The following is a 26,703-nucleotide window of genomic DNA, read 5'->3' as shown; positions in this document are numbered from 1 at the left end:
CTTGGGAGGGGCCTCCGGGGGCCTCGCGGCGGTTGGGGGCGGGGCGGGACCCGGCGGGTGCTTCCGGTTCCGGCTGCGGGGAAGGGGCGGGGCCGAGGTTGAGGTTGGAGAGTGCGGCGGCGACGGGGCGTGACGGTTGAGTGTGGGAAACTCGGTGAGCGAACCCGCGCTCCCGGCCGGGCTCCGGGGTCGCCGAGGTGCCCCGGCTCCTCGACGAGGGGGGGAACGACGGGCAGCGCGGCGAGGCCCGGGGCGCGGGTCCAGTACCGAGCTGGGAGTGCGAGGGCAGGGCCGGGCAGAGGGAAGTCGGAGCGGCGGCGGGTGGAGCCGTCTCCGGGGGCGGGGGACGACGGCCAAGTCCATCCGGAGGAGCCGCCGGGGTGGGGCTTGGGAGGGCGTGCCGGGTCGGGGCCACGTCGGGGTTTCTCTGGAGTGGGGTGGACGCCGTGGCCGACCTGGGCGGCCGGGAGGGGCTCCTCCGGCTTTTGAGGAGACAGTCTTCTAGAAGTTTCTCTGGATGGGGCCGTGAGGTGCAGGGTCCAGACCCGCGTTTGCCCTTGGCCCCGACTCCCGTTCTCTAGGAGTCGCTCTCCGGAGCTTTCTGAGGTACCCCGAGCCCTTCCGCCCCTTCGGAGGCGGACGCAGTGGTCGGGAGACCTTGGAGCCCCGCTCCTACCCCGGGAGGGGCTGCTGGTTCTCTGTGGGCCCCGATGGGAGGGCCGCGGGCGCCAGGGCCCCTTGGCTTCCCCGGGGGACGGGGGCGCCGCAGCTTCGGGAGAAAGCGCGAGGGCGTTACGGAGACGGGGGCTGGGGTGTGGGGGGCGGGAGCGTCTGGCGCAGCGCTCCCCTCGGCGTGGGGGGGGCGGGGGGGCGGGCCCGGGCCCGCGGGGCTGCGAGGATGGTCTCCGGGCTCCACGGGTTTCCGATTCCAGGCGCTGCCCCGGTTCCGCAGGCGGGAGGAGCCTCCCGGACTCCACCGGGAAGGAATTGTCCGAAAAGGCGGCTCTGGGTGTGTTAGCGCCCAGACTGCCGGGGCTCGAGCCCGTGTCAGCCAGGCCTTGGAAGGCTCTGAGGTCGGGTGCGGGGGCCGCCCAGCTGTCACGACTCCTGTTTTTTCTGTGCTCCCGCGGGAACAGGCTCACATCTCCCCGTTGGAAAGCTGCTAGCAACACGATGAGTCTGCAGTGGACTGCAGTCGCCACCTTCCTCTATGCAGAGGTCTTTGCTGTGCTGCTTCTCTGCATTCCCTTCATTTCTCCCAAAAGGTATGGCCCGTGGAGCGGGCAGGCGAGCCAGGGAGAGTTGCTCCGCAGCTTATGCCTGCAGAGTTGGTGGGCCCTGGAACTGAGGCCAGATGGAAACAGGTAGAACCTGTCTGGGGTAGGGGTGGCAAGGGTTGTGTTGATTATCGCCAACCTTCCCCACAGTTCTGCTGTCACATCTTGCTGAGTTCCTTTCCTGTGCGCCCTGCCTTCTGGTCTTCAGAATGTCCCAGAGGGGAGAAGACCTAGTTATGGTTCTGGGAATGATGCCCTCCTGCCGCCCCCCCGGGGGCCCTGGCGTTCAGGGGATGGCATTGTGGGATCTGCAAAACTTGCATCACGGGGTCGTGTTGCCGTTGATTCGGTGACTTCTGTCCTCTTAACTAGTCTCACTGGCATTGCGTATTGCCCTCATGAGCATTACTCAGCCTATGAAGGCTGGAGCCATGTTTCTTTTCAATGAACAGAGGACCTGTAGAAAGTTAACTTGAAATTAATTTTAATTACGCTTACTATATGAACACGTTTGGACTTAAATTGGGGCATTACAGATAAGGCTGTGTTTTTATGGATATTTTTTTAAAAGCTCTTTTTTAATGAAAAAGTGTAGGCCCTGTTGTGATGTGATAGAAAGTATACAACATTGCTTAAGGAATATTCTTGACAAAAGCGAGATCTGAGTCACCTCGTACAGTTCACAGGAAATGCAGAACAGAGGCCCCCTTGGAGCTGCAATCTGGGAAGCTTTGTAGGACAAACAATCTGGTTTCTGCAGACAGTAAACTGGGAAAGAAAAAAGAGCAAGGGAAGAGGGAGCTTATAGAATAAGAGAGACTTAAGATACTTACCAACTAAATGCAGAATCAGAATCTTGTCAGGATTCAAACAAACCAACTAAAAATAATTGTCTCAGTTGGACTTTGGAGTTCTGGCTCTGGAGTTCTGATGATGCGAGATTCTTGTTGATATTTTTGAGGTCTGGTGATGGCATCGTGATTAGTATTTTGGAAGGCTCTTCTCTGATAGAGCTGTATCCTGAAGTATTCATGGAGGGAAAGAGAGCTCTGGGGTGCTTCATGGTAATGTAGGGTGGTGGGAGTCTAGGTGAACCACGATTGGTCACGGGGGAAAACAGTTTAAAGAAATGTGTACGTGGCAAGCATTTTGATACTACAGAGGGGAAAGTAAGTTTCCCATTTCCCTTCCCAGAGCCTACCAGTGTTTAAGACTGGTTTTCTAGAAATTTCTATACACGGACATGTATCTTTTTTTTCTTTTTAACACTCTCGAATGGATGTCATAAATTGGAGAATTGCAAGTGGCTGAGGCTGAATCTGTATGGGATATTCAGCCGTTGGAGACGAGTGCAAAACTGTATTTCTGTTCACAGGGTCCTGGATCCCCGGCGTGCGTTCTTTCTCTTCAGGCCTCAGCCTTTTTGTTTTCTTCACAGATGGCAGAAGATTTTCAAGTCCCGCCTCGTGCACTTGGTAGTGACCTATGGCAACACCTTCTTTGTGGTTCTCGTTGTCATCCTTGTGCTACTGCTCATTGGTGAGTGAGCTGTGGCTGAGGGCAGCTACCTGACCTAGACCCTTTGACCAAAGTAGCCTCTGCTGCAAAGCCCCCGTGCCATGTTCCGTAAGCAGTGTACAGCTTTGGCTTCTCAGAGACAGACCACTGAAGGGCGCCTGTCTTTCTCTTGGGGGAGGAGGCTCCTTTCAGGCACAAAGACGGCGATGCTGGCTGCTGGCAGGGCCCTCACTTTGACCGGCGGCCTTTGTGTACCCGGCGATGACCACCTCATGTCTCAGGCAGCTCCTCACGCCCTTCCAGAGCTGAAACCAAGAGAAGCTAACTGGCTCATGCTGACCTTGGTCCAAGTAGTGCTGCTCCTTGGGCACTTAGCAACATCAGTCTCTTCCTCAGTGCCTGAAACAGGCCTCAAATAGGGGACTGAGCTACCAAGTAGATAGGGAGTCAAGCTGGGAAAGAAGCCGCCATGTCCTGAAGTATACGGGGGGCAAGAGGTCTGATAGCATATCTAGGGGGCAAATCCCAGACCTCTCTGGATCTGGGTCAGACTTCAGGTTCCTCGAAGTCCTTCCAGTTCTGAAGTTCTATAAACCGTGCATTGAGGTACACACCAGCAGGGGCTTGAAAGATGAACAGGGGTGGGGCCTGAGGCCAGGTGGTGGCATGATTGTTCGGAGACCCGAGGAATCAGTATAGCCCTCATCTGTCTGTTAAATGTGCCTTTTGCTGCGGTAAGTGATCAGTACATCCCCCTGCTTGGTCTCCAAAGTATTGGCTCACCTCTGCCATAGACAGTGGTCCTGTCTCCAAGGTGCGATGCCTGCTTAGACTCAGAGCCCTTCTGTCTCCCTGAGTCCCCAGCAGAAATGTGGCAGGGGGTGGGAGGCCAGGGGGCCATAGTTCAGGGGAATGTGCAGGGCTCCACCCACCAGCTGCAGCATTAGGCGTGTCTCCTTCCTGATGTCTCGGGGCCTGATGGGATAGGTTCAGGCAGGACTGCCTCTGAACAGGTGAGGTGCAGCCTATCCATTCCCAGCCGTGGAGGGTGGGTGCCAGCTGCGCACAGACCTCACTGTTCTTGAAGTACTTGGTAAAGCCCCAAGAGGCAACTCTTTCCAATCAGGGTTCTCTCCCTGAGCGGCCTCTGAGTCCAGAACAGGTAGGGATTATGCATGTCTTCCCGTGAGCAGGAAAAGCCAGGCTGCAGGGTTTTGGAATTGGGTGTGTGTGCGTTTGCTTTTGGGTGTGGGCTGGGGGCAAGAATTGGGGTGGGGAGGGACCGTGCTGAGGGTGTTCACTTGGGGCCTTGCCCCTCTGCAAACCAGACTCCACGAACTCTCCTAGTATGGCAGGGTGGGCCGGGGGGCCCTTTGCAGAAGGCAGTAGTTGGCAAAGGTGCCATTCTTCTTTTTTGGGGGTCAGGGAACTACCTGGATGTTCTAGAGAGACGTCCTGCTATGATGATAGGCTGCTTTCTATCCTAAGGGTAAGAAGCATAATCTAGAGAGGCCTACCTAAATAAGTTGTTAGCTAGTAGCAAATACTGATGACATAACATAACCAGCTAGAAGCTGCAGGCCTGGCTGGCCCCTAGCCATCACTGGGAGGGGCCTAGGGCACATCTCACTGGGGGAGTGGGCTTAATGAGGGTCCAGGGTCAACTACCCTGGGCTGGAGGCCTGAGATAGAGGGCAGCACTCTGCTGCGTGACTTGGGCTAGTTTGGCCCAACGCCCCCATCCCCGGTCTGCTCTCTGCCATCAGCCAGAGGTGGTCCTGGAGGTGCTGGGGTTTCTGGATGCAGAAGACAGTGTAGGAAAACATGGTTTTTGTTTGTTTAAATCACAAAATAACACATCTTTAAAAATTCACAAATTCAACCTAGAAAGGTAAAGTCCCCCATAATCCCATGTCTCACAGGTAAGTATTGTTAAAAGTTTATGGTATGTTTCCACAGGCATTTTCTATGCTGCCGTCTTTATTAACTAGTACATACCGTTTTGGCTCGGATTCAGATCACAGTACACACTGTTTTGGATTGTGCTTTTTCCACTTACTGTATCTTAGCCTTTTTTTTTTATAGCAGTCTCATTCTTCTTAAAGATTGGGTAGTATTTTATCATATGGTTATACTGTAATTCCTTCTTTATAGGCATTCTCATATCATTGCACATATATGCAAATCTTTCTGTAAGGTAAATTCATAGAGGTGGAGTGGATGAACCCAAGGGCATGAACATTTAAAATTTTATGTCTTAGTTTGGGCTGCGATAGACCATAGACCGAGTGGCTTAAACAAAAGACATTTATTTCTCAAAGTTCTGGAGGCAGCAAGTCCAAGATTAAGGTGCTGGCAGATTCAGTGTCTGGTGAGGGCTCTCTTCCTGGTTCATAGGTGGCTGTCTTCTTGCCATGTCCTCACATGGAAGAAGGGACAAAGGAGCTCTCTGGGGTCTATTTTATAAGGGCACTAATCCCATTCACGAGGGCCTCGTGCTCACTTCCCAGGGGCCCGTCTTCCTAATACCATCTGGTTGGGGGTTAGGATGCCAACTTAGGAATTTTTGGGGCCAGGAACACGCAGTCCATAAAAAAACATTGTTGTCCTGGTTTATATCCCTGCCAACAGTGTTGAAAGAGGGCTTGCTTCATGGTACAGATGTAACACAAAAACACCAGTAAAGGGGGACAGATTTTTATAATGTAAGATCAGCTTAAAAAACAAGCAGTCTCAAACCAGAAATTAAGAACCAGACAATAGCCATACAGTGATACTTTAACCCTCTCCCATGGGGGTCCATTAAGAGCCCTCTTTAGGTAGCTCTTTACGTACTGACTTAAAAAGATGTCTCAGATGTTCACTTTGGCAGCACATATCCTAAAATTGGAAAGAGAGAGATGATTAGCGTGCCCCCTGCACAAGGATGGCACACAGATTCATGAAGCATTCCATGTTTTTTAGCACATTGTAGGGTATACAGAAGTAGAAATGTTGTACACATGAAACTTACATAATGTTACAAATCAGTGTACCTCAAGAAAAAAGAGATTTCAGGGTTGAGGGAGAAAAGCGGTAGGTATGGGATGGTTGCATTTATTTTTTTTTTTTCTTATTTTTTTAACATCTTTATTGGAGTATAATTGGTTTACATTGTTATGTTAGTTTCTGCTGTATAACAAAGTGAATCAGCTATACGTATACATATATCCCCATATCCCCTCCCTCTTGCGTCTCCCTCCCACCCTCCCTATCACACCCCCCCATCCCGCCCCCTAGGTGGTCACAAAGCACCGAGCTGGTCTCCCTGTGCTATGCGGCTGCTTCCCACTAGCTGTTGTACTTTTGGTAGTGTGTATATGTCCATGCCACTCTCTCACTTCGTCCCAGCTTACCCTTCCCCCTCCCTGTGTGATGGTTCCATTTCTGTTCCACAAACACATAGATGTGAATACACGGGTGAACCAGAGCGCTGTGTGGCCAGCAGCAGCTCTCCAGAGCAGAGGCTGTTCACCATTCAGCAGGTGTTTGTGTGCCCCCTGTGCGCCTAGCACTATGCTAGGCCCTAGGGGTGTAATAGAAAAGATTTCTGCTCTCATGGCGTTTGTAGTCTAATTTGGGGGAGATGGACAATAAACCTGTAATTGGGGTAATTTCAGATGTGTGTATTGCAAAGAGAATGACATCAGGTAATGGGACTGAAAATGACTGCTTTTTAGCTAAGCTGGCCACATGTAGCAGGTCCTGCTGGAGGTGATTATGTTATGGGATTCTTACTCCTGCATTTCTGCTATGTTTGAACCTTTGATAAGTGTGAATTTCTTTTGTAATCAGAATAAAAGAGTTTAAATAATAAAATGGGTTATAAAGCTTAGAAGTGAAAACCCTTGAATCTTTAGCACGCATGCTTCAGGTCTTGACTCCTAGGCAGCTCATGCCTCCCTAGCGGGCATTTCCATAAACAGGAGTACCCCGGCTTATCAGTTGGATGGCCCATGACCAGCCCAGTTTGAGATAAACAGGACCAAACATTGGGGGCACCACGGGAAAGGAGAGCTGCCTCTGTTGCTGGCGACGTCTCAGATTCGGTGAGCATCTTGACACGGAGAGCAGGCTCATGGCCTGGGTAGAATGGGTCGGGGGGTGACGTGAGAAAAGCTGGAGGAGAGAGTAGGTCCAAGGGCAGCGCTTCTGACAAGGCATCCCCCAAGGTGTGTATAGAAGGGGGATAGCAGGGGAGACAGATTCGAGGGAAGCAAGACTGCCCCAGCTCATGCCGCCTGTCTTACCTGGACAGGCCAGCCTAGTCTGAGCGGGAGCTAAATGCCCGTATCTCTTCTCTGCTCCGCCACAGATGCTCTTCGCGAGATTCGAAAGTATGACGACGTGACGGAGAAGGTGAACCTCCAGAACAACCCCGGGGCTGTGGAACACTTCCACATGAAGCTTTTCCGTGCCCAGAGGAACCTCTACATTGCTGGCTTTTCCTTGCTGCTGTCCTTGTGAGTGGGGAGGGCTGAGGGACTGTGAAGGGACCTGTGGGCTAGCCCATGACTTTGCCTCCTCAGTCTGTGGCCTTGAACTGGAGGCCCTTTCTGTGTTAGGGGAACCACACAGTTTCCCCCGAGGCCTCTGATTTTTCTCCTGACCTCCGGAGGCAGCATGGAGGATGGGAGAGGGCTGACTAGAAGGTCAGAAGACCACGTTCTGGCTCTGCCGTAATCTGCAACACGTTCTTTTAGGACAAATGTCTCATCACCAGCTCGCTTTCTGTACACAGAGTGAAGTAAATGACAAGCGTTACCCTCCTCTGGGAGAGGCTCTTTGGAGCCCAGCTTAAAAGGGACCAGTTGAGGGCTTCCCTGGTGGTGCAGTGGTTGAGAGTCCGCCTGCCGATGCAGGGGACGCGGGTTCGTGCCCCGGTCCGGGAAGATCCCACATGCCGTGGAGCGGCTGGGCCCGTGAGCCATGGCCGCTGAGCCTGCGCGTCCGGAGCCTGTGCTCCGCAACGGGAGAGGCCACAATAGTGAGAGGCCCGCGTACCGCCAAAAAAAAAAAAAAAAAAGGGACCAGTTGAACAGGGGCTTTTTGTGTATGGGGTCCTGTCCTGAGAAAAGTGGGCAGAAATGGCACGAAGGGGCTGAGACCGACCCTGTCCCCAGGGCCTTCCCAGATGTAGACCTGTCTGTCACAGGAGCATGAGGCCTATTGGAGCCTGGGGGCCAAGGGCTTCCGGAGTTATTGGGAAGAGCCTACCGTGAGGTTACTGAGAAGTAGGGTCAGTGTATGGATTCTTGGGCATTGGAATGACTGGGTTTCAGTTTTTCAGAAAAAAAGTCAGTTGCTCTGCTGAGCCTGGCCTCTCTGGGTCATAGTTGGAAAGTGCCGGGTGGTGGAGCTGGAAAGGGCTTTTCAGGAGGATACATTTGATCACAGGAGTGATCTGCAAGGCTGCTGTCTTCCAACTTCTGAGAGTCAGGAACTGAGAAGGCTGGGAGGAGTTGGACACATAGCTTAGAGTTTTAGGGTTTCAGGAAGCTCCAAAAAAGAAGTATGATCTTGTGGACTGAGACTCTCCTGACTGCTCTGCTTTTGTGATCTCTTCCAGAAGGAGATATCCAGGGCAGGTGTTATCTGACAAGGCCAGGGGACAGTGGGTAGCCAGGTGTACCAGACGAGTGAGTGTGTGCTCAGCTCTGTCCTCTCTGCGACACTGTGAAGCGAGGTGTTCCAGCTTAATTCCTGCAGTTGACTTTAAAAACTTGACATATAGCACAAATGGGCATCTGGTTCTGTGAGTGTTTGACAAATGCAGAGTAGGATAACACCACCACCGCCGTCAGGGTACAGAGTAGTTGGCAGTCTCCTAACCCAAACAGGTGAATTCAAAGAAGAGCAGTCCTCATTTATACCTCGGCTGTTCCTGAAGGGACGTGCGGAGACTGAGAGAGGAGAGTGAGATTTGGGCCCACAGGTCCCATGCTCCCTCACAATCCCACTCTGTGCTCTGTCGTGGCAGCTGCCTCCCTCACTTTGCTCTGGCCTCTCCATTTGACAGGCGTGTAAGGAAGGCTTCATCGAATTCCCTTTAAAACATGTCGGGCATAGTAACTTCTTGGGCCTGGTTGTTCCAGCAGCCGTACATCTGTTGCCTGTCCATCTTAGCTTGCTGTGTCTGCCATACCCTCCCGTGTCCCTCCTGGCCAGTAGCTGATCAAAAAAAGGATGTGAGGTTGGTCTTGTGTGACTTCTTAGAAAAGGAAACCGTGACCCCACGGATCAGTGTGGATTCATCAGTTGCCCACAAATGAGCTGTTTAATTGTTTCTAGAATTTTCTGAGGTGATATACTCCTCCCTAGTCTAGGGGTCAGATCCTGTATGGCGGCTGTGGCCCTTGAGGAACCTCTCTATTTGCATGACATTAACCATCCAAGAAGAAAAAAGATTACGTGTGAATTCTCTGGCCGTCCAGTGGTTAGGACTCTGTGCTTTCACTGCCGAGGGCCTGGGTTCAATCCCTGGTCAGGGAACTAAGATTCCCACAAGCCGCGCAGCATGGCCAAAAAGAAAAAAAGAAAGAAAAAAAAACAAAAGCTTATCTTGAAGACTGGATGGCCAGGTGGCCTCGCCTGTGTGCGTGTGAGCTGTTTGGGTTCTGGTTCTGCTTGAAGTCAGTAAGGACTTTAATAATCCTTCATAATTCAGTGGGCCTTTATAAATGGAAAAGGGCAGCCCAAGAGAGATGGAGCGGCCTGAGTTGCACAGGTTCTAAGTGGCCAGCCCGAGCTCACGCCGAGTTCCGACCCTCTGTTCAGATGCCAGCTAGTGTGCATTGGAGTGAGCAATTGGTGCCAGATGGTTGGTGTATAGCCTGCCTCAGACCGTAGACTGGATAGCGGGCTGCTTTTTTCCCCTGGATTTTGGTAGGAAGGTGCCTGGATCAAGTACACGATCTGTACATCAGTCTTATTAGTCTAAGTGTTAGGAGTCCAACGACTTTAATCTCTTAGCTCCATTTGTACATCTGAGGGTTATTAAGTAATCTGGTAGTATAAAACCTTTGGAGGAGGTTGAGGCTTTAAGTAAACAAATAAGAAAATACATCCTGTAAAATGCTATCATAACCACTGTTGACACATACGTTTGTTAAATATTTTTCTAGACTTTTCTGTGCCTAATAGCAGCTACCACTTGTTAAGCGTTCAGTGTGCCAAGCACACATTAATTTTTATAGTAGCTCTGCGAAGAAACAACTGAGGTTCAGAGACCCCAGTTCCCAGAACTAGTCATCAGCAGAGCTGAGAATTCAGACTTAAAGTGATGGGACCTCAGCAGCCACATGCTTCTTCAAAACAGGGTCAGGTTGTAACTACCACGTGGGAACATGGGTCTTCCACTGAGTTTGTCATTAACATTGTTCTAGGACAACCCATCTGTTGCCAGCATTCTTAGGTGTCTACCAATTCCCCGCTGGTGAACATCAGGCCGATCTCCCCATTTTTCTGATATCATAAACAGGGAAAACCCCTCTCAATTGTCACTTTGCATGCCTCTCAGCTAGACTGCCTGGTACTCTTCAAAGTGTCTCTGCCCCTCTTACTGTCTGTCTCTTTCTCATCTGTATTTGTGCAAGTCTCACTTGCAGGTACTGACTCAGTCCCTGAACCCCTGTAGGCTGTTTGGAAAAGAGCACGTGGATCAGGGTGGATGGGTCAGGAGTGGCCAGAGAGAGGGTGGAGGGTTTTGAATGCCAGTTTCAGAGTTTGTACCCGAACCCTGTGTGGTAGAGCACTGAGTTTTTCCAGTGGCGCTGCACCATGGTCAGAGTTGCGTGTTCACACTTGGCGCCTGGGGTGGAGTAGAGCAGGAGAGCCTGCAAGCAGGGGGACCAAGTCAGAGGTCACTGAACTGAGACATGCTGGTGGCCTGAACCTGGTTTCAGAGGTGCTGGTGGAAGAAAGGGGAGGAACTAGTGAGGATGCCAAGCCTCTGAGGTTGAGGTGGTGGTGGGTTCTCCTGTGGGCGCCCACAGAGTGGCAGCTGTGGCAGAACCCAGAGGAAGGCTGCACACCCACCCGCGTGGAAGGAAGGGAGCCGGTGAGGCCTGCTGGAAGGAACGAAGAAGCCGGGGGAGAGGAGGGGGATGACTGCACCGAGGGGTCGAGGAATGGGCGACAGGGAGGTGCTGGCCGCTCCCTGGAAGTGAGATGGAGGGGAATGAAAGCAGATGCAGGGAGAGGCAAGACTGGGGGAGAGACAGCAGGTTAGTGGGTGAGGGGACCACAGAGGCAGAGAGCAATGCTCAGAAGAGAGGCTGGGGGTGGCGCTGGTTCCTCATGGGGCTGGGGTCAAGAGCACATTGGGGGAGAATTCCCTAGCTGCCCAGTGGTTAGGACTCTGCGCTTTCGCTGCTGAGGGCCCGGGTTCAATCCCGATTGGGGAACTAAGATCCCACAGGCTGTGCAGGGCGGCCAACAAAAAAAGCACCTGGGGGGAGCCTTGAGCAGTCCTCATAATTGAAAACAGGGGCCCCAGGCTTAAAGGACGCATCACGTCCTTAAACAAGTCTGTACTTCCCTGCAACAGTCTGCTGGGGGAGACAAGTCTGTACTTCCCTGCAACAGTCTGCTGGGGGAGGGGCAGGGGGCAGGGTCTGGGCTTTTGTCTTGCATCTGCTTCGTGGTCGCCCTGACGTGGGGCAGCTTGCTACCTTCCCATGTCCTCACGCTCCTTTCTCTGTGGGCTGGGCCCCAAAGTCTGAGAACAGCTGTCTCTACTCAGAAGCCTGGGGGTGCTCTGCCTCTTTCTTTTTGTCCCATGTGATTCCCCTGCTCCTGTGTTTTCCTTTTTTAAATTGCAGTAAAATGCATTAACATCAAACTGGCCATCTGAACCATTTTTAAGTGTACAGCTCAGTAGTGTTGGGCCCGTGCGCACTGTTGTACAGGCAGCCTCCAGAACTCTTCATCTTCAAAACTGAAACTCTGTCCCCACTCCACAGCCAGGGGTCTCACCTCCTGAGCCTCTCTTCCTCGTTACCCGGGGAAGTGCTGCCACAGTGGGGCTGCATCATCCCGAGTAGGCTTCCTGCCGCCGGCTTTGGTCTCCCAGCCTGTCCACCCTGCCCCTGCCCCAGCCAGGTGACCTTTCTGGCATGTAAAACCGACTCCACCGCCCCCTGCTTCCAGTGCCTTCAGAGCACCTTTGGCATCAAGGCTTGAAACCTACATCCTGCAGCCCTCTGCAGTCTCTGCTTCGGCTGCCCCGTGTCGTGAACCAGCCTCGTGGGTCCCCTTCCCTGAGTATTTCTGTGGCCTCTGCCTGGAACCCCCCAACTCTTGTCTGCTGGCCTAGCCAAGACCTCCTCTTCATGCTTATTTGGGCCTTCCCTCCTGATTCTGCCGTGCAAGGCCCGTGCTGTGCTGTGGGCTGGCCTACAGAGCTGTCCTTCAAGGGCCCCAGCGGCCTGTGAGGGGCAGCGTGGGGACCTGGGCTCACCCCCTTTAGTCTGGTTGGCTCTGTGCCACCTTCACCTTAGGGACTGAATGGAGTGTCCTGGGCACACAGGGACAGCTTCAGGCCTATGTCCAGGTTGAACTCATCGAACTGCTGTGTCGAGTGTTTTAGATTGGATGCCCAGCTCTTCAGGTCTCCTGAGCTCTGGCAGCAGGAACGCCGGGGGGTGGGGGCGGTGCTCGTGAAGACACATGTCTGGGTGCCCCGAGGATGTGGATGTGGATGCCGTTGGTCCCAGCACTGTGCAGCGGGCCTCTGGTCTGTGATGGGCGTGGCGCAGGGCACCGTTTAGTGTGGACTCGGCAGCGCGGGCTCTGTCTTGCGTGCTCTTGCTCATCCGCTGCCTTAGTGCCTACTTCCCTGCTCTGGGAGCGCCTCTGGCCGGCGTCCCTATTGAGCTACAGGTGTTGGCTGCACAGCAGCTCTTGCTGGGCTGAGTTTTGCATGTTCTGAGAGCAGTGCTCTGTTTTCTCCGCCTTTGCTAAAATGTTACTGGTCAGGACCCAAGTAGTGGTCGCCATCCAGACCCAGGAAGGTCCACCGTTGTGCGTGAGGCCCCTCGATCTGTAGTGACCTGAACTTGGTCCACAGTTAGCTCTTGTTTTCTGCCTACCTCTCTGGGGCTGGGTTGTGTCACCACAGTCAGTCCAGATGGAGCTGCCCGTGCTTTGCTACAAAGTTCCTCTGCTTAACCGCCAGTGACTTGGGGGCTGGGTTGTCTCCTGGAAGGTGATCGTGCCCTTTAAACTGCTGGTGGGGCGGAATCCATCCAGACCCTCTGGGGTGGGCGGGACGTTCTGCTCTGCTTTCTTTGCTTTTGGGTCAGCCCTGCCTGCTGCCAGCGCTCAGCTCTGCGCATAGTTGGTGCCCAGGCGGCCGCTGGGGCTTGTGTTGATGGCGAGACAAGCCAGAGCCACCGTGTCCACGGAGGCCACGTGGGCCCAGCAGGCGGGGATGAACGTCCAGCCTGGGCTCTGCCACCTGCAGTGGCCACGGGGCGCTTTCTTCCCTTGCCCAAGGGAGTATAACAGCCCATGGTGGTCCTGAGAGACAGATGGGCGTAGTGAGAGTGGACTTTGGAACTGGCTGGGTTTGGATTCTGGGTCTGTTACTGTCTAGCTGTGTGATCTCGGGTAAGTCACTTAACTCTCCGGAGCCTTTTTCCTTACCTGTTGCGCAGGGGTTGAGGATGCCTCTTTCGAGCACTTGGTGTGAGGGTGGAGGTGACTTGGGTTATGTTCTCAGCATCATGCCTGGCACGTGGGGAGTGCTTAATAAATGGTAGTTGTTACCGGTATCACCCCAAGTAGTGAGAGAGTTTCGTGGGATTTTTCCCACTCATGTGGTAGGCTGTGCTGGGCCTAGGTAGGGAGTTGAAGAGAAAGCTGGTGTTGGCCTTCAGGGGTCTTACATTCCAGGCTGGGCACAGGGTGGGGAGAGTGGGGGTGGGAGAGCAGAGTGGGACAGAAGGACAGAGAGGACGGGTACTGCAGCCAGAGCAGAGGGTGGGGGGAGGGCTGCCCCAGGGAGAGGCCAAATAAGGGTTGGAGGCGGCCAAGCCAAGGAATCCTCAGGGCCCTGGGCATCCGGTTCTCAGCACTGGAGGCAGCATAGAAGAGCCAACCCCCTGTGGTGTCACTCAGCTTCAACATGAGTGTCTCCCTGGCCAGTCTCATTTGATTGCCCCCTTCCCCATTATTCTCTGGATTATTTTGAAACCAATCCCAAATATTATGTTTACAAGCAAAATAATATTTTGGATTATCGCTTTGAAAAGAGAGGGGCTTTATTAAAAAACCATAAGCATACTAGCATCTTGCTTATTACAAGAACCTTACAGTAACTCCTTAGTAACCAACTCAGTAGTGATTGCTCACGTTTCCCAGATTACTTTGCAGGTTTTGTTTATGCTTTTTTACTGTTTGTTTAAATCTGTGTCTAGATAAGGGAACCTAAGGGGTTTTTAAAATCTGATGCTTGGGGCCTACCCAAAGATAAAGTGATTTAAGTGGAGGACTGACCTTAGAAGGCCAGGTAAAGGGATTTTTGACCTTTGTTTCCTCTTGATCCGACGATCCATCCATCAGCTGCCATCATTTTCTTTCTTTTTTTTTAAAATTAATTAATGTATTTATTTTTGGCTGCATTGGGTCATTGTTGCAGTGCGCGGGCTTTCTCTAGTTACGGCGAGCGGGGGCTACTCTACGTTGCGGTGCGCGGGCTTCTCATTGCGGTGGCTTCTCTTGTTGTGGAGCACGGGCTCTAGGCGCGCAGGCTTCAGTAGTTGTGGCTCGTGGGCTCTAGAGCGCAGGCTCAGTAGTTGTGGCGCACGGGCTTAGTTGCTCCACGGCCTGTGGGATCTTCCCGAACCAGGGCTCGAACCCGTGTCCCCTGCATTGGCAGGCGGATTCTTAACCACTGCGCCACCAGGGAAGCCCTGCCATCATTTTCCAAGACTACAAATATGGTAGTGCTTCACAGCTCAGCACTGGGTAAGAGCCTTTTTGATAAGTCCGTTGATTTCTAGTCCCCCCTCCTCCCCCAGCCAAACTCACCCCAGCTACTCGTGTGCTGGTGTCCTGTGGGTGCTGGGCCCAGGAGGGGGCTCTGTTAAAGGGGGGACCGTGTTAATGCGGGGGGAGTTGCTACGAAGAGGCCATGGAAGACCATCTGACACGCATTGGCTTCTTTTAAAATATGGATTGTTTGCTCAGCTACTGGATTTTGGCCGAAGAATTCTCTTCATACTCTAAAGGCAAATGGTGAATGACCTCTTTGGGGGCAGGGTGCCAAACTACAGGGGTTCAGTCTTCCTGATTCCAAGGCCATCGGAAGCCTGATGTTCCAGGAGGGCCCCTTTCTCTGAAGGCAGAGGGTAGGATGAGCGGAGAGCAGGGCTGGAGATGGGAAGGGCGATTGGCTCCTCCAGCCCAGCACCATGTGACCAATTGCCTGCAGGCTGGAGACACTCTCGCTGTGAACAAATGGGGCTGGTGTGACTGAGGAGCTGGATTTTTCATTTAATGTAATTTTAATTTATTTGAACTGAAAGGACCTCTGGTGGCCTCTGTATTGGACCGCATAGCCAATGCCACCTCTCGTTCTTTGCTTTGTTGGTTGCCCAGGCCAGGCCTATTTCCTGGGCTTTTTCCACAGCACATCGCCATCGCCTGCTGGAGACACTGCCTTGTTGCCTTTGGACTGGAGTACCACGTGGGGCACATCTGGGGCTCGACAGCTCCCTCCTTCCCATTCCCTCGAAGTAGCCAGGGGGCCACCAGCATATTTTAGCCCTGGAACATCTGTCTAGGTTGTCTGGCCTCTTTTGGTTGCTCTCTGTCCCCCAGTTTATACAGAATCCCTCTGCTCCCTGGTTTCAAGAAGGCAACGTGACAGGCTCGCTCCTGTTCGCTGGTTCTCTTCAGTTCTAGAGGGCCCCCCGCCCCCGCTCCCTCTCCCTCTAGCTGGCCTTGCTGTCCCCAGGGTAGATAGGCACCACCTGGGCTTAAGCTGGAGTTGCTGCAGGGCCTTGGCCTTTCCTCGACCCTGGCCCCCTCCCATTTTGTCCGAACTCAAGGGCTAAGAGGAAGGCCGAGCGTGTGTGCTGAGATGTACTCCTGAGATGGATGGGGGCAGCCCTTGAAAGATTTTCCCTGAATCTTTCTGAGTAAACTCTCCTTCTTCCCATTCTGCTGCCTCCTTATTTTCATGACTCCAGACTCTGTAGGGTGAGAGTTTCCTGGGGCGGCTTCCACCCTGTTATTACTGGTCTGCTTTGTCCGAAGTTTTTGCTGGGGCAGCACCTGGCTTTTGGCTCCTCGCCACGGTGGCCACCTCCCCACGCCGCCGCGCCGCCGCCTCCTCAGTGTTTTTTTTGCTGGCGAGCTGGGCCGAGTTCACCCGGAGTCCACCTGCCACCCTGTGGAGCGGCGCCAGAGGCAGAGCTGTAGTCAGCCTGGAGAGTCGACAGGTGGCGCTGTGACACCAGCTTCCCGCTTCCCCAGGGCAGCAGGGTGAGGGGAGTTGCCTGCCCACCTATCTCGCTGCGGGGCCCTGAGGGCTGAGTGACCCGAGGGCGTGGCACCTGGGAGATGCCTGGTAAATGCTAGTGGGCAGGATTGGCAAGGGGGGGCCACAAGCATAGAATATTCCTTTTGGGACTTGGGAGGACCCTCCTCCTTGCTCTTGTCCCACTTCCTGTAAAGTCCAAGTCTGCCTCCCCCTGTTCGCCCACAGGAGGGAGACAGGATCGGTGTAAAGCACATGTGAAACCACGTCTCCATAGCTTGATATGGTTGGCTCTGTTTCTCCTGCCGATCCTTGTTTACTCAACCTTTTATAAAAGCATGAAAGCCCCACTCAGCGTCCAGAAACATCTTACCGAGAAAGCCCAGTTGAATTCAGGTATTTGGGGATGACGTTTGTCTGCCAAGGGCACATCTGGATTCTCTTACGGTTCGTGCACTGACTTCTCTCCCAGTCGCTGGGTGCATTTAACCCAGACCGTGGCCCCTCTACCAGCCCTGAACCTTTGGGAAATCCCTTCGGCTTGTGGCTTCTCACCTGTTGTCCAGAAATGGCTAGAAATAGTTACCTGCATAACAGTACTTGGACAGTGAAGCCGAGCACGGTGGAGGATGGCCAGCAGGAGTGGGGACAGCAGTCCGTCAGCCTTCTTTCTAGGCTGACATCTCTGGGCTGTTGAGATTTGGAGATTCTGAAGCTCAGCACCTTCCACCGTATGCCCTGCTCTGTCCTGGGTCTCGGTGGAGACTCAGAACACTGAGGGGACAGACACAAAGAGGGCACATTGATGTGCCTGGGAGAGGGTGGAGGCTCTCGGGGAGTGTTGGAGCTGGATCTTGGGTGAATTGGGGACAGGCACAAGAGCATGGGGCCTAATGTGTGAGGGGCACTAAGAAGTTCTAGAAGGCCAGCTCCTGGGCAGGCCCGGTCGGCCGTGCTAGGGAATGCTGCTCTTGGCTTAGCCGGGGGCCCTGCAGGGGCACCCTTTGGACTTGGGCCGGGGCACTGGGCTTTGCCCCCAGCTTTGGTGATGAGTGTTTTCCCAAGTGCCTATTCAGCTACCGCTGCAGTCACAAGCCTGGCTGGCTCATCAACACGGGTCTGACATGGCGCCTTCCTGCTGCTGTTTCTCGTCACCCTGTTGCTCAACTGACTGGCAAGCCCCGCCCGTGTCTGCCTGTGTCCCCCTCTGTGCGCCTGGGCCGAGGGAAGGCTGAGTTTGGGGAGAGCCAGGGCCACAGACTCACATTCTGTCCTGGCCTGAGGTGTGGCATCACACACATGGGGGATGGGGGGGAGTCATCTGCAGGGTCCCTTCCCAGTGGACCAGGTGGGGGGGCGTGTAGAGGTTGAAGGTGCATTCCCTGGTCTGAAGGCATTTGTGGCTGGGCAGCCAGTTGAGGAGCAAGTGACAGTGTGATGCGGGGAGATGATTGGGAGGAGAAGAGAGGAAGAACCGTGCAACCAGATGAGGGGGCACAGGGGCTGGTGCGGGAAGATGTGGAAGGGGGACCTGGGAGGTTCAGGAGAGGCTTTGAGGGGAGAGTGGTAATGGAGCTAGGTCTTTATTTATTTTGGCTGCATTGGGTCTATCGTTGCTGCACATGGGCTTTTCTCTAGTTGTGGCGAGCGGGGGGCTACTCTTCGTTGCAGTGCACGGGCTTCTCATTGCGGTGGCTTCTCTTGTTGCGGAGCACGGGCCCTAGGCGTGTGGGCTTCAGTAGTTGTGGCTCGTGGGCTTCAGTAGTTGTGGCTCACGGGCTTCAGTAGTTGTGTCTTGTGGGCTTTAGTAGTTGTGGCTCACGGGCTTCAGTAGTTGTGGCTCGCGGGCTTCAGTAGTTGTGGCGCACGGGCTTCGTTGCTCCGCGGCACGTGGGATCTTCCCGCACCAGGGATCGAACCCACGTCCCCTACACTGGCAGGCGGATTTTTTTAAATGTCCCCTTTTTTATTTTTAAATTTTATTTATTTTTAATTTATTTTTGGCTGCGTTGGGTCTTCGTTGTTGCAGGTGGGCTTTCTCTAGTTGCGGTGAGCGGGCACTCCTCTTTGTTATGGTGCGCGGGCTTCTCATTGCGGTGGCTTCTCTTGTTGTGGAGCACAGGCTCTAGGCTCGTGGGCTTCAGTAGTTGTAGCACGCGGGCTCAGTAGTTGTGGCTCGTGGGCTCTAGAGCACAGGCTCAGTAGTTGTGGCGCACAGGCTCAGTTGCTCCACGGCATGTGGGCTCTTCCTGGACCAGGGCTCGAACCCGTGTCCCCTGCATTGGCAGGCGGATTCTTAACCACCGCGCCACCAGGGAAGTCCCCTGGAGCTGGGTCTTGAGTCATCAGCGAGAGTTCTCAAAGAGAAGGGGAGACACCCCTGCAGACTGGTGGGCTGACGTGCAGTGACAGGAGATGAGGCAAGTGAGGACTGGCGTGTTCAAGAGCAGCCAGTGGTTTGGTGTTAGTAGAGCAGAGGGCCATGCGGGTGGTGAGGGGACAAGAGCCAGCTCGCAGAGGGCTGTGTGCCAGCCAGAACAGTGGGCGTGCGTCAGAGGGATGGAAGCAGAGGAGTGACATGATCAGATTGTCTTGGAGAAAGATCACTGGCTTTCCTTGGGGGCATGGATTGCAAAGCTGTATGGTGGAGGGTAGGGAGGAGGCCACTTAGGAGCTATTAAAGTCACCCAGGAAAGAAGCAGTGAGGCCACAGGGATGACTGGGGCCCAAGGTGGCGTGCAGGCCCAAGAGCTTGGGTAGCTCAGTGACGGTGTCCACCATAGCGCGGTGCAGGAGCAGTTGGCCTGTCATGGATGGGCTGAGTCAGGCGTGTCTCGGGGACACGCAGGAGCCACCGGTGAGTCGGCAGCTGGGTGTCAGGATCTGGCTGAGATAAACCCCTGTCGGGGGTGGGATTGGTGGGCGGTGAGGCTTGCTTGAGGCAAGGGTAGGGGAGAGTTCCAAGGGGGTGACCCGTCAGCTGTGACAAGTGCTACAGAGCGAGTGCCCCAAGGACTCCAGGGTGCTCCTTGGATTGGGCGGTTAGGGCACCGGTGATCATGCTGGTGGCATGGCCAGGGCAGGATATAGGTTGGTGTTGGTTGAGGAATGGAGGAAGAGAGGAGGGGCTTGGGCTGGTGGGAGGCAGAGCCTTGAGGGGCGAGGTTCCTGGAGGGAGGAATTACCCAGAATCGTCTGGGGCTGGGTTGGAGGAACAGGTCTAACAGGAAGGGAGAGGAAGGGGATGGATGGTGTGAAAGACACGTGGTCGGGGAGGGGCATCTACCCTAGACGCTCTTGCCCTGCACTGAGGGGGAGACCCTGAGGGCGGGCAGGGGGCTGAGCGGGTTGAGGTGGCGGGAGGCCCCCTGGACAGCTCTTGGCGCTGGGTACCGCGTGTTTGCCCGGGCCCTTGTTGGCAACCCTGGTTCTCCATAAGTGGGGATGGGCTGGGACGGCACCGAGGAGAGCTCGGCCCCTGCTGTACTGCTGTGGTCCTCGCTGCCACCACCATCCTGGGCCTGGCCGCCCTGGGTAACTGGGGCGACAGCTGTGGTGGCTCACAGTGCTGCTGGAGTCCTGCCCCATGTCAGCCGCCTGCCCAGCCTCGTCGGGGGGGGGGGGGGGCGCAAGCGAAGGGGGAGCGTCACCTTTGGGCTTGCCTGCTCCATCTTTGCTGGCTGGGTCTGCCAGGTGGCACATGTGCCCTCCCCCCCAACCCAGTCTCCGGCTGGGAGGAGCAGCCTCCTCCACGTCGTCAGGATCTGTTCAGAGCTGCCTGAGCGCCCTGTGCTTGCAAGCTTGGGGCTTAGTCAGACTTGCCTTTTTTTCTGGGCTCCCCCAGTGACTGCCACTCTGCCTATGTGACTCAGGCACGTTGCTTCTCTCTGGCTCCTGGGGCACTCGGGAGCCCCCTCCACCTCCAGGGCTTCAGCCCGGTGGGGGGCAGGCTGGTGGGCAGTTGCGGCTGAGACAGGGAAACCTGAGCCCTGGGCCACGAGGTCTTGGTCGCTAATTTTAGAGAGCACATGTCACTGGAAACTCTCCCTTCCTGCCAGGAACCAGTAGCCTGGCTCTCCCGGTCCTGACAGGGGCCCCTGGAGCCGCTCCCTAAACCAGGAAGCGTGATGGGTGCCTCACAGCCCCTGCGAGCCGCTCCCCATCAGGGCTCATTCCCAGCTGGGGCTCTGCCAGGGCCTGGCCAGGGAGAGCTGGGCGCCTTGTTTGCTCTCCCATCCCTCCCTAGTCCCCTCGTCCCCTTGGGCCTGATGAGCAGCAGGTGTCCACAAGAGCCCTGCAAAGGCCAGAGAAGACGGCTCGGAGCAGGCGGCTTCAGCTCCTTTGTCTCCTCTGAGCGAGCACTTTGTTGTGGAAACACCCTGGACATGCTGAGTCCTCCCCTCGTCCCCGGGGCCTGCCTATTCTGCACCCTCCTCGGGGCAGTGGCTGGCCAGGCCCGTCCCAGGCATGTGGGGAAGTGCCCCCACTGCCCCCCACTCTGAGTCCTCCCATCCTCTCTTCTGCCAGCTAACATCTCAGGGCAGGGTGGCTGTCGGGAAATGGAGCAGCGTGTGCTCAGCTGCCACGTGCTTGCCTCTCGTGGCTGGCCTGAACCTGAGATGTGTGCCTGGGCCCTGATTTTTCATTTTCTGTCCCCCTTGCCTGGGGAAACCTCAAGGTGGTGATGTTTTCTAACAGGTGTGGTCTGGCAGCTGCCTGTAGACTGCATTTGGGAAGGGGGTGAGGAGAGAAGGGTTGTTTCCATCTCTCTCATTTGGCCCAGCTGGTGGTTCCCTGGAAATCGAGAACATGTAGTGGTTGGCAGCTCAGGCCTTGGGGTCAGACAGGCAGGAGTGCGGATTCCAGCCACATTCGTTTCTGGCTCTTGACCAATTGCTTCAGCATGCTGAGCCTCCATATCCCCTCTGAAGCGGGGGCAGTAGTAGCAACTGTCTCACAAGGTGGGCTGGAGGATTCGGCCGGCCCTTTGGAAGCCCCCGCAGCACTGGCCGCTCTTGTATGGTGTGTTTGTTTGTTTTGCTGCATGGCATGTGGGATCTTAGTTCCCCAACCAGGGATCAAATCCACGCCCCCTGCATTGGAAGCACGGAGTCTTAACCACTGGACCACCAGGGAAGTCCTGGGCTGCCCTTGTTTATCAAGGCGAGCCCAGCCTTGCAGCGAGGAAAGTGGCAGCATGGCTGCTTTGGCACGTCAAGGCCCTGCCCTGTAAAGTGCCGGGTTCTAGGCCTTTAGGCTGTATCTAAGCGTGGCCCCTTGTGTCCTATCAGGCTCCTGCTTCCTGTGCCTTCTGGGCTGGAGGAGAGCCCCAGGGCTGTGAGCGGCCTTTTGCGGGCACTAGTAATCCTTCTGGTGGCAGAGGACAGCTCCTGGCTCCATCTTTCCCCTCACGTTGCCAGTGTGTTTTGCTTTGCCTCCCTGGCAATCCAGAAGGACAGGTCTAGGCTGCAGGCAGGTGTGGGGTGGGAGCAAACGAAAGAAGTTCATGCTAGCCATCTTTCCCTCTTTCTTTTGCTCACTTCTCCCTTCTTTTTGTAAACAATTACAGCTTGCTTAGACGCCTGGTGACTCTTATCTCCCAGCAGGCCACGCTGCTGGCCTCCAATGAAGCCTTTAAAAAGCAGGCAGAGAGCGCTAGTGAAGCGGCCAAGAAGTACATGGAAGAGAATGACCAGCTAAAGAAGGTGAGTTTGGCCTTCCCGACCCCCCACGTGACATTCTTTACGGGCCACAGCAGCTGCCGTTAGCCTGTCAGGCTGGGAAACGTGCGACACTGCTGTTGTCTGAAAGCGGAGGAGGTGGGTGGAGGGACGAAGGGGGTGGGTACCGGAGGGGTCTGGGGGACGCGATGGGAAGGGGGGCGCCCTTGCTGCTCTCTTGCCTCTACCCGCTGTGCATCCAGGCCAGACTCTTCCCTGATAAACTGACTCCCTAAGGAGCCGAGCCCTGTGCTGTGCACATTGGGCAAGTTAGCACAGAAGAACACAAGGTAGGATAGGACCAATCTTGGTCCCCTGAGGATTGCTATCATCTGGGGACAAGGCGGGGCAGTCCTAGAAGGCTTGTCAGAGGAGGTGAGGTGTGAGCCAAGCTGGGAAGGAGACGGATGGACTTGGATCCATAGGCAGGATAGAGCAGGGGTGAGTTGGGGGCTCCTCGGCTGGAGTGAGCTGTGGAGCTTGGGGAGAGGAAGCGATGGCATTGGTCAGCTGGGGGTCACTGGCAGCAATCCCCAGATGACAGCAAATGGAGTCGTTGGATGGACTGGTCAACTTGGAGGAGCTGCCGAGAAAGGAGGCAGGGCTGGGGGCCAGGGCAGGCAGGGCGTGTGGCTTGGGAGCTGTAGCAGGTGGCCCTGCTGGCCTGGGCTTTGCCTGGTGGCTGGGAACAAGCAGTGGCCCAGTTCTGTGCTGACATTTCCGAAGGGGCAAGTGCCCAGGGCAGCTTGAGGAATCACAGCTCAGTGGGGAGGACGGAGCTGGACTCCTTCCCTCCCTCCCTCCTCCCTCCTCCCTCCCGAGTAACCCAGGCCCTTGGCACTGTTCCTAGGAAGCTGCCGGTGGAGTCAAGTTGGATGGCAGGGACGCTGAAGTGAAGGTGGAGGAAGAGAACAGGAGCCTGAAGGCTGATCTGCAAAGGCTGAAGGACGAGCTGGCTGTCAACAAGCAAAGTGAGCACTGTCGTCGGGTTGCCCGCGGCCCCCAGAGCTCGGGAGCCTCTGCCGGTGGCTGCCACACCTCTCTTGCCAAAGTATTAATAACAAGCTCACACGCGGGCTCAGGAGCTGCGTGAAAACAAACAAATGGCTCCCTGCTCGTCCAGCCCAAACACAGCCGGGCTTGGCCCCAGCCGGTGGGGCTTAGTGGTTTAGCAGTGCACTCAGGGTCCAACCGAGGAGGGCCCAGGAACCCCAGAGGCCCATGGGCTAACTCCAGAGCATCTCATCCAGCACCAGGCATGGGGAGTGGTGCTGTGTGCCTTGTCACCAGGGGCCTGGTGGGTGGGGAAGGAAAGGCTGCATCAGAGCTGCTTGAGATGTTCCCATCTGCTCCCTTCCTGAAGGACTCTCTCGACACACCTCTCGTTCTCAGCTTTGAGGCTGGGGTTCTGCTCCCTGCCTCCTGCTCTTACCCCCAACCTTTCCAAGATGTTTGCCCCATGCTGTCAGCCTCCCTGCGGTCACCCCTGCTGAGAGCCATGCAACCCCTCCATTAAAGGGGTTGGGGGGCGATCCTCGGTGTTCTACTTGTCCCAGCTTTGTTGGCCAGCCCTTCCCCACTTTTGGAGGCTTTCGAGGCAGCTGGCAGAGGAGCTTTCTTGAGAGGAGTGGTCTCCCAGACACCCTCACTGGGGACAGATTTGGGGCGGCTGCATCTGCTGTCTACAGCAAATGGTGTTTTTCTCCCTAATCCTCATCTTTTAATTTTCCTTCCTTCACCACTTGCATCATCCCCAGAACTGGAGAAAGCTGAAAATGAGGCTCTGGCCATGCGGAAGCAGTCTGAGGGCCTGACCAAGGAGTACGACCGCCTGTTGGAGGAGCACGCGAAGTTGCAGGTCAGCACACTCAGCTTGCTCTGTTGGAACCGAGCCCCCCCGCACCCTGCGCAGGTGCAGAGCAGGCCTCCCACTCCCTTAGCCTCAGGGCCAACGTGTCCCCTTTGAGAGGCCTCGGCAGCAAGCTGGCTGCTTTCTCTCCCAGTCCCCCTTTTTTCCTTTGTTGCTGCTGAGTCTGGGGCCAGCATGGGCCCAACAGCCAGAACCCCTTCTGGAGCAGGAGGGGTGTGGCCTGGCAGATGGCAGCCACTTACTAAGGTCGCCTTGGCAGTCGGATCAGCCCTCTGCATTGTGGGTCTGCCCAGCCTCGTGCCCAGCATCAGTGCCCTTGAGAAGGGCTCCTTCCCTTACACGTACCCCTGGTCCATGGTGTGGTTTACTGAAGGGCCCCATCAAGTACCGGCCAGAGACGTGCAGGGGAAATTCCACTGCTGGCTGCTGGCCTTCCCTCCGTAGGGGCTGCGGGGTGATGTGAGGCCGAGAGCTGGGGACATCACAGCCAGCTCCCACCCAGTAGGTCCGAGTCATTGCCACCACCTCCGCCCGCAGGCCCGGTCTGAGTCCCCAGGCTGCCTGCGTCTGGAAGCTCAGGTGGCCTGGAAATTGGGCATAAGGGCTAGGAAAACACCCCTAAGTTCTGATGGTTTGATTCAGTGCTTGGCGTCCTGAGTTTGGGCACCGTGGAAGGTGAAGGAGGGCCCAGCCCCCAAAGGGGGACCAACAGCTTCAGTGCAGGGCGGGCTCACTGGCAGGACCTGTGGAAGGCGTGCAGAGTTGGGAAGAGCCTGAACTGGGACTTGGAAGGGGCTCAAGTTCGGAGACAGCCGTGGGCACGAGGGTGGGTGTGAGTGAGGCCCAGGAGAAGGTGGTGCTGTGGGGTTGGGGCTCTGAGAAAAGAGCGACAGCAGAGGCTTGTCTCCCCTCGCCCCACGCCCCCGCCTGGCTGGAGTTAGGGTTACAGCCCTCGTGGAGTGGGGCCACTCCCAGCCTGGCAGAGTGTGAGGTGCTGCTGGTGGGGGGGTCCCTTGCTCATCTGACCGCCTGGCATCTTCAGAAAGGGGCACCCCACTGGGCCTCTGGGGTGGAGGGGCTGGAAGGCGAAGGGGAGGAGTATGCCTGCCAACCCACTGCTTTGCAATTTCTGTCCCCTTTGCAGGCGGAGGTAGATGGCCCCACGGACAAGAAGGAGGAGTGAGGGCCCCTGCTCCCCGCCCGTGGCTGGCTGCTTCCCGAGAGCCCGGCCTCCCTCGGTACTTCGGCTCGCTCCCTTCCGCTTCCGTTCCCTCATGCCGCTTGCAGTTCCACGCTCTCCCAGCATTCTGTAGGGAACTCAGTTCCCACCCAGGATGAGTAAGGCTGCGGCAGGTCTTGCTTCCCGCTGGGTTAAGCCCCTTCGTGTTGCGCATTGATGCTCGGGGCTCCAAGGCCCCTTTTCTCTGGTCCTGCAGGAGGGCAGGTGGAGCAGGAAGAGTAGAATTTCTCTTGGGGCAAAATAAACGTTGTTGTGTTGTGTCCGTGGTGCGTGCGTATAACTGAGGCCGCAGGGAGACCTCCTTGTGATCCCTCTCCCTGGAGTGGCTGGGAAGGTGGCGGCAGGCAGCTCGGACAGAGATCCCCGCTCCAGTCTTTGCCCTGGAGGCCTTCCAGACATTTTGTCTCCATTTGTTCAAACCCCTAAAGGCTCCCTCATCCCAGGCTGGGCGCAGGCTCACACTTGCCCTCTCTGCCCCTCTGCCTCCTGCTCCCCAGGCCAGGCCCCGCTTTATGGCCACGTGGGGTGTGTCCGTCCTGTCGGTCTTCCTGGGGGTTGGCTGCTGGGCCCGGGGAAGCTTGAGAGGCAAGGTAAACCGCTGGGGCTTCCGGGTGGCAGACTCGCCTGCCTCCTCTGGGTCCTCTTCATCACATTTAGGACAGATAGAGCATGGCAGAGTGCCACCAGTCACTCCCTGCCCCACCCCCTCCCAAAGGTTTGCAGGATGACCTCTGACTAATGCTGGCAAGAGAGGAGACTTGCCCTTGGCAGTGACCTGCGACTGGCCCAGGGCAGAGCGAGGCAGTGGGGAGGGCCTCCGGGCGGGTGAAGTGCTCCTCTGCCACCTGTGGCCCGTGAACATGTAGGTGCACCGCCCTGATCGGACAGCCTGCTCTGGCAGCGGGCTCCCCCTTGGCGGCCCCCTGGGCTGGCTTTGGCAGGTGGCCGCCGTTGGGCAGGCCCTAGTGCTCATTCTCTGCTGGCCCTGAGGGCTGGGCGAGGGGAATTGGGGTAAGGTCGGAGGTGTTTTCTCTTGGAATTAAGGGGCCCCTGAAGATGGTGCTGACACCCAGCCTTGCACACCTGCTCCTCCTGCCAGGCGCAGGCTGGTGGCTCCCTTCAGGGCTGTCGTTTCCCCATGTTCTCACGAGGAATGCCGCCCCTTTCCGGGCAGCCTTCTAGGTGGTGTCTGCCGGGGAGGGAGCCCACAGGTGACGCCCTCTGGTTGCTATGCCGAGGCTGAGGGCCAGGCCCACTTTTCCAGGAAGTGTTCCCTGACGACCTCGGCCTCCCTGAGCTCGCTCTTCTCTGAACTTCTACAGGCCAAAGTCCAAACAGTGTGCCTCTAGGTTCTTCCCTGTTCAGTCCCAGGTGGTCCCTGAACCCCCTTGGCATCAGGCCCCGGGCTGGGGACGGGAAGAGACAGTGGCAGGGGCAGCAGACTCTTGACAGGTGAAAAGCCAGGTGCTCGCCCAGCCTACACTGGAGGGCCGCCTGAGGAAACCAGCCCCCTCTGGCCCATCCTGAGGGCTGTTTTCCTCCGGCAGCCTCCA

The 26,703-nt window shown here is 55.9% G+C and overlaps 1 protein-coding gene and 1 non-coding gene across 5 annotated transcripts; both read left to right on the top strand.

Annotated features, from left to right (window-relative positions):
* The first annotated feature begins 91 nt into the window (after positions 1-91).
* Positions 92-25,416, top strand: BCAP31 (B cell receptor associated protein 31). 4 transcript variants are annotated; one of them, XM_029240599.1, is made up of 8 exons: positions 92-154; positions 1,137-1,265; positions 2,653-2,816; positions 7,150-7,297; positions 21,890-22,025; positions 22,891-23,011; positions 23,798-23,898; positions 25,055-25,416. In XM_029240599.1, exons 2-8 carry the CDS (start codon positions 1,174-1,176, stop codon positions 25,091-25,093), a joined length of 801 nt encoding a protein of 266 aa, XP_029096432.1. In that variant the 5' UTR covers positions 92-154; positions 1,137-1,173; the 3' UTR covers positions 25,094-25,416. The 4 variants fall into 4 exon arrangements, with proteins under 4 accessions (XP_029096432.1, XP_029096434.1, XP_029096433.1 ...); XM_029240601.1 differs by having other exon boundaries at positions 2,716-2,816; positions 25,055-25,412; XM_029240600.1 differs by lacking the exon at positions 92-154 and adding an exon at positions 438-606.
* Positions 5,654-5,756, top strand: LOC114906633. Its single transcript, XR_003796458.1, has one exon. It is a non-coding gene; the product is annotated as a U6 spliceosomal RNA (small nuclear RNA).
* Positions 25,417-26,703: the final 1,287 nt, after the last annotated feature.

The sequence above is a fragment of the Monodon monoceros genome, unplaced genomic scaffold (assembly GCF_005190385.1).
Source record: "Monodon monoceros isolate NGI ecotype Baffin Bay Population unplaced genomic scaffold, NGI_Narwhal_1 Super_Scaffold_22, whole genome shotgun sequence".
Lineage (NCBI taxonomy): Eukaryota > Metazoa > Chordata > Mammalia > Artiodactyla > Monodontidae > Monodon > Monodon monoceros.
Note: the sequence above shows the minus strand (reverse complement) of the source record. Positions and strands in the feature narration are given on the sequence as shown.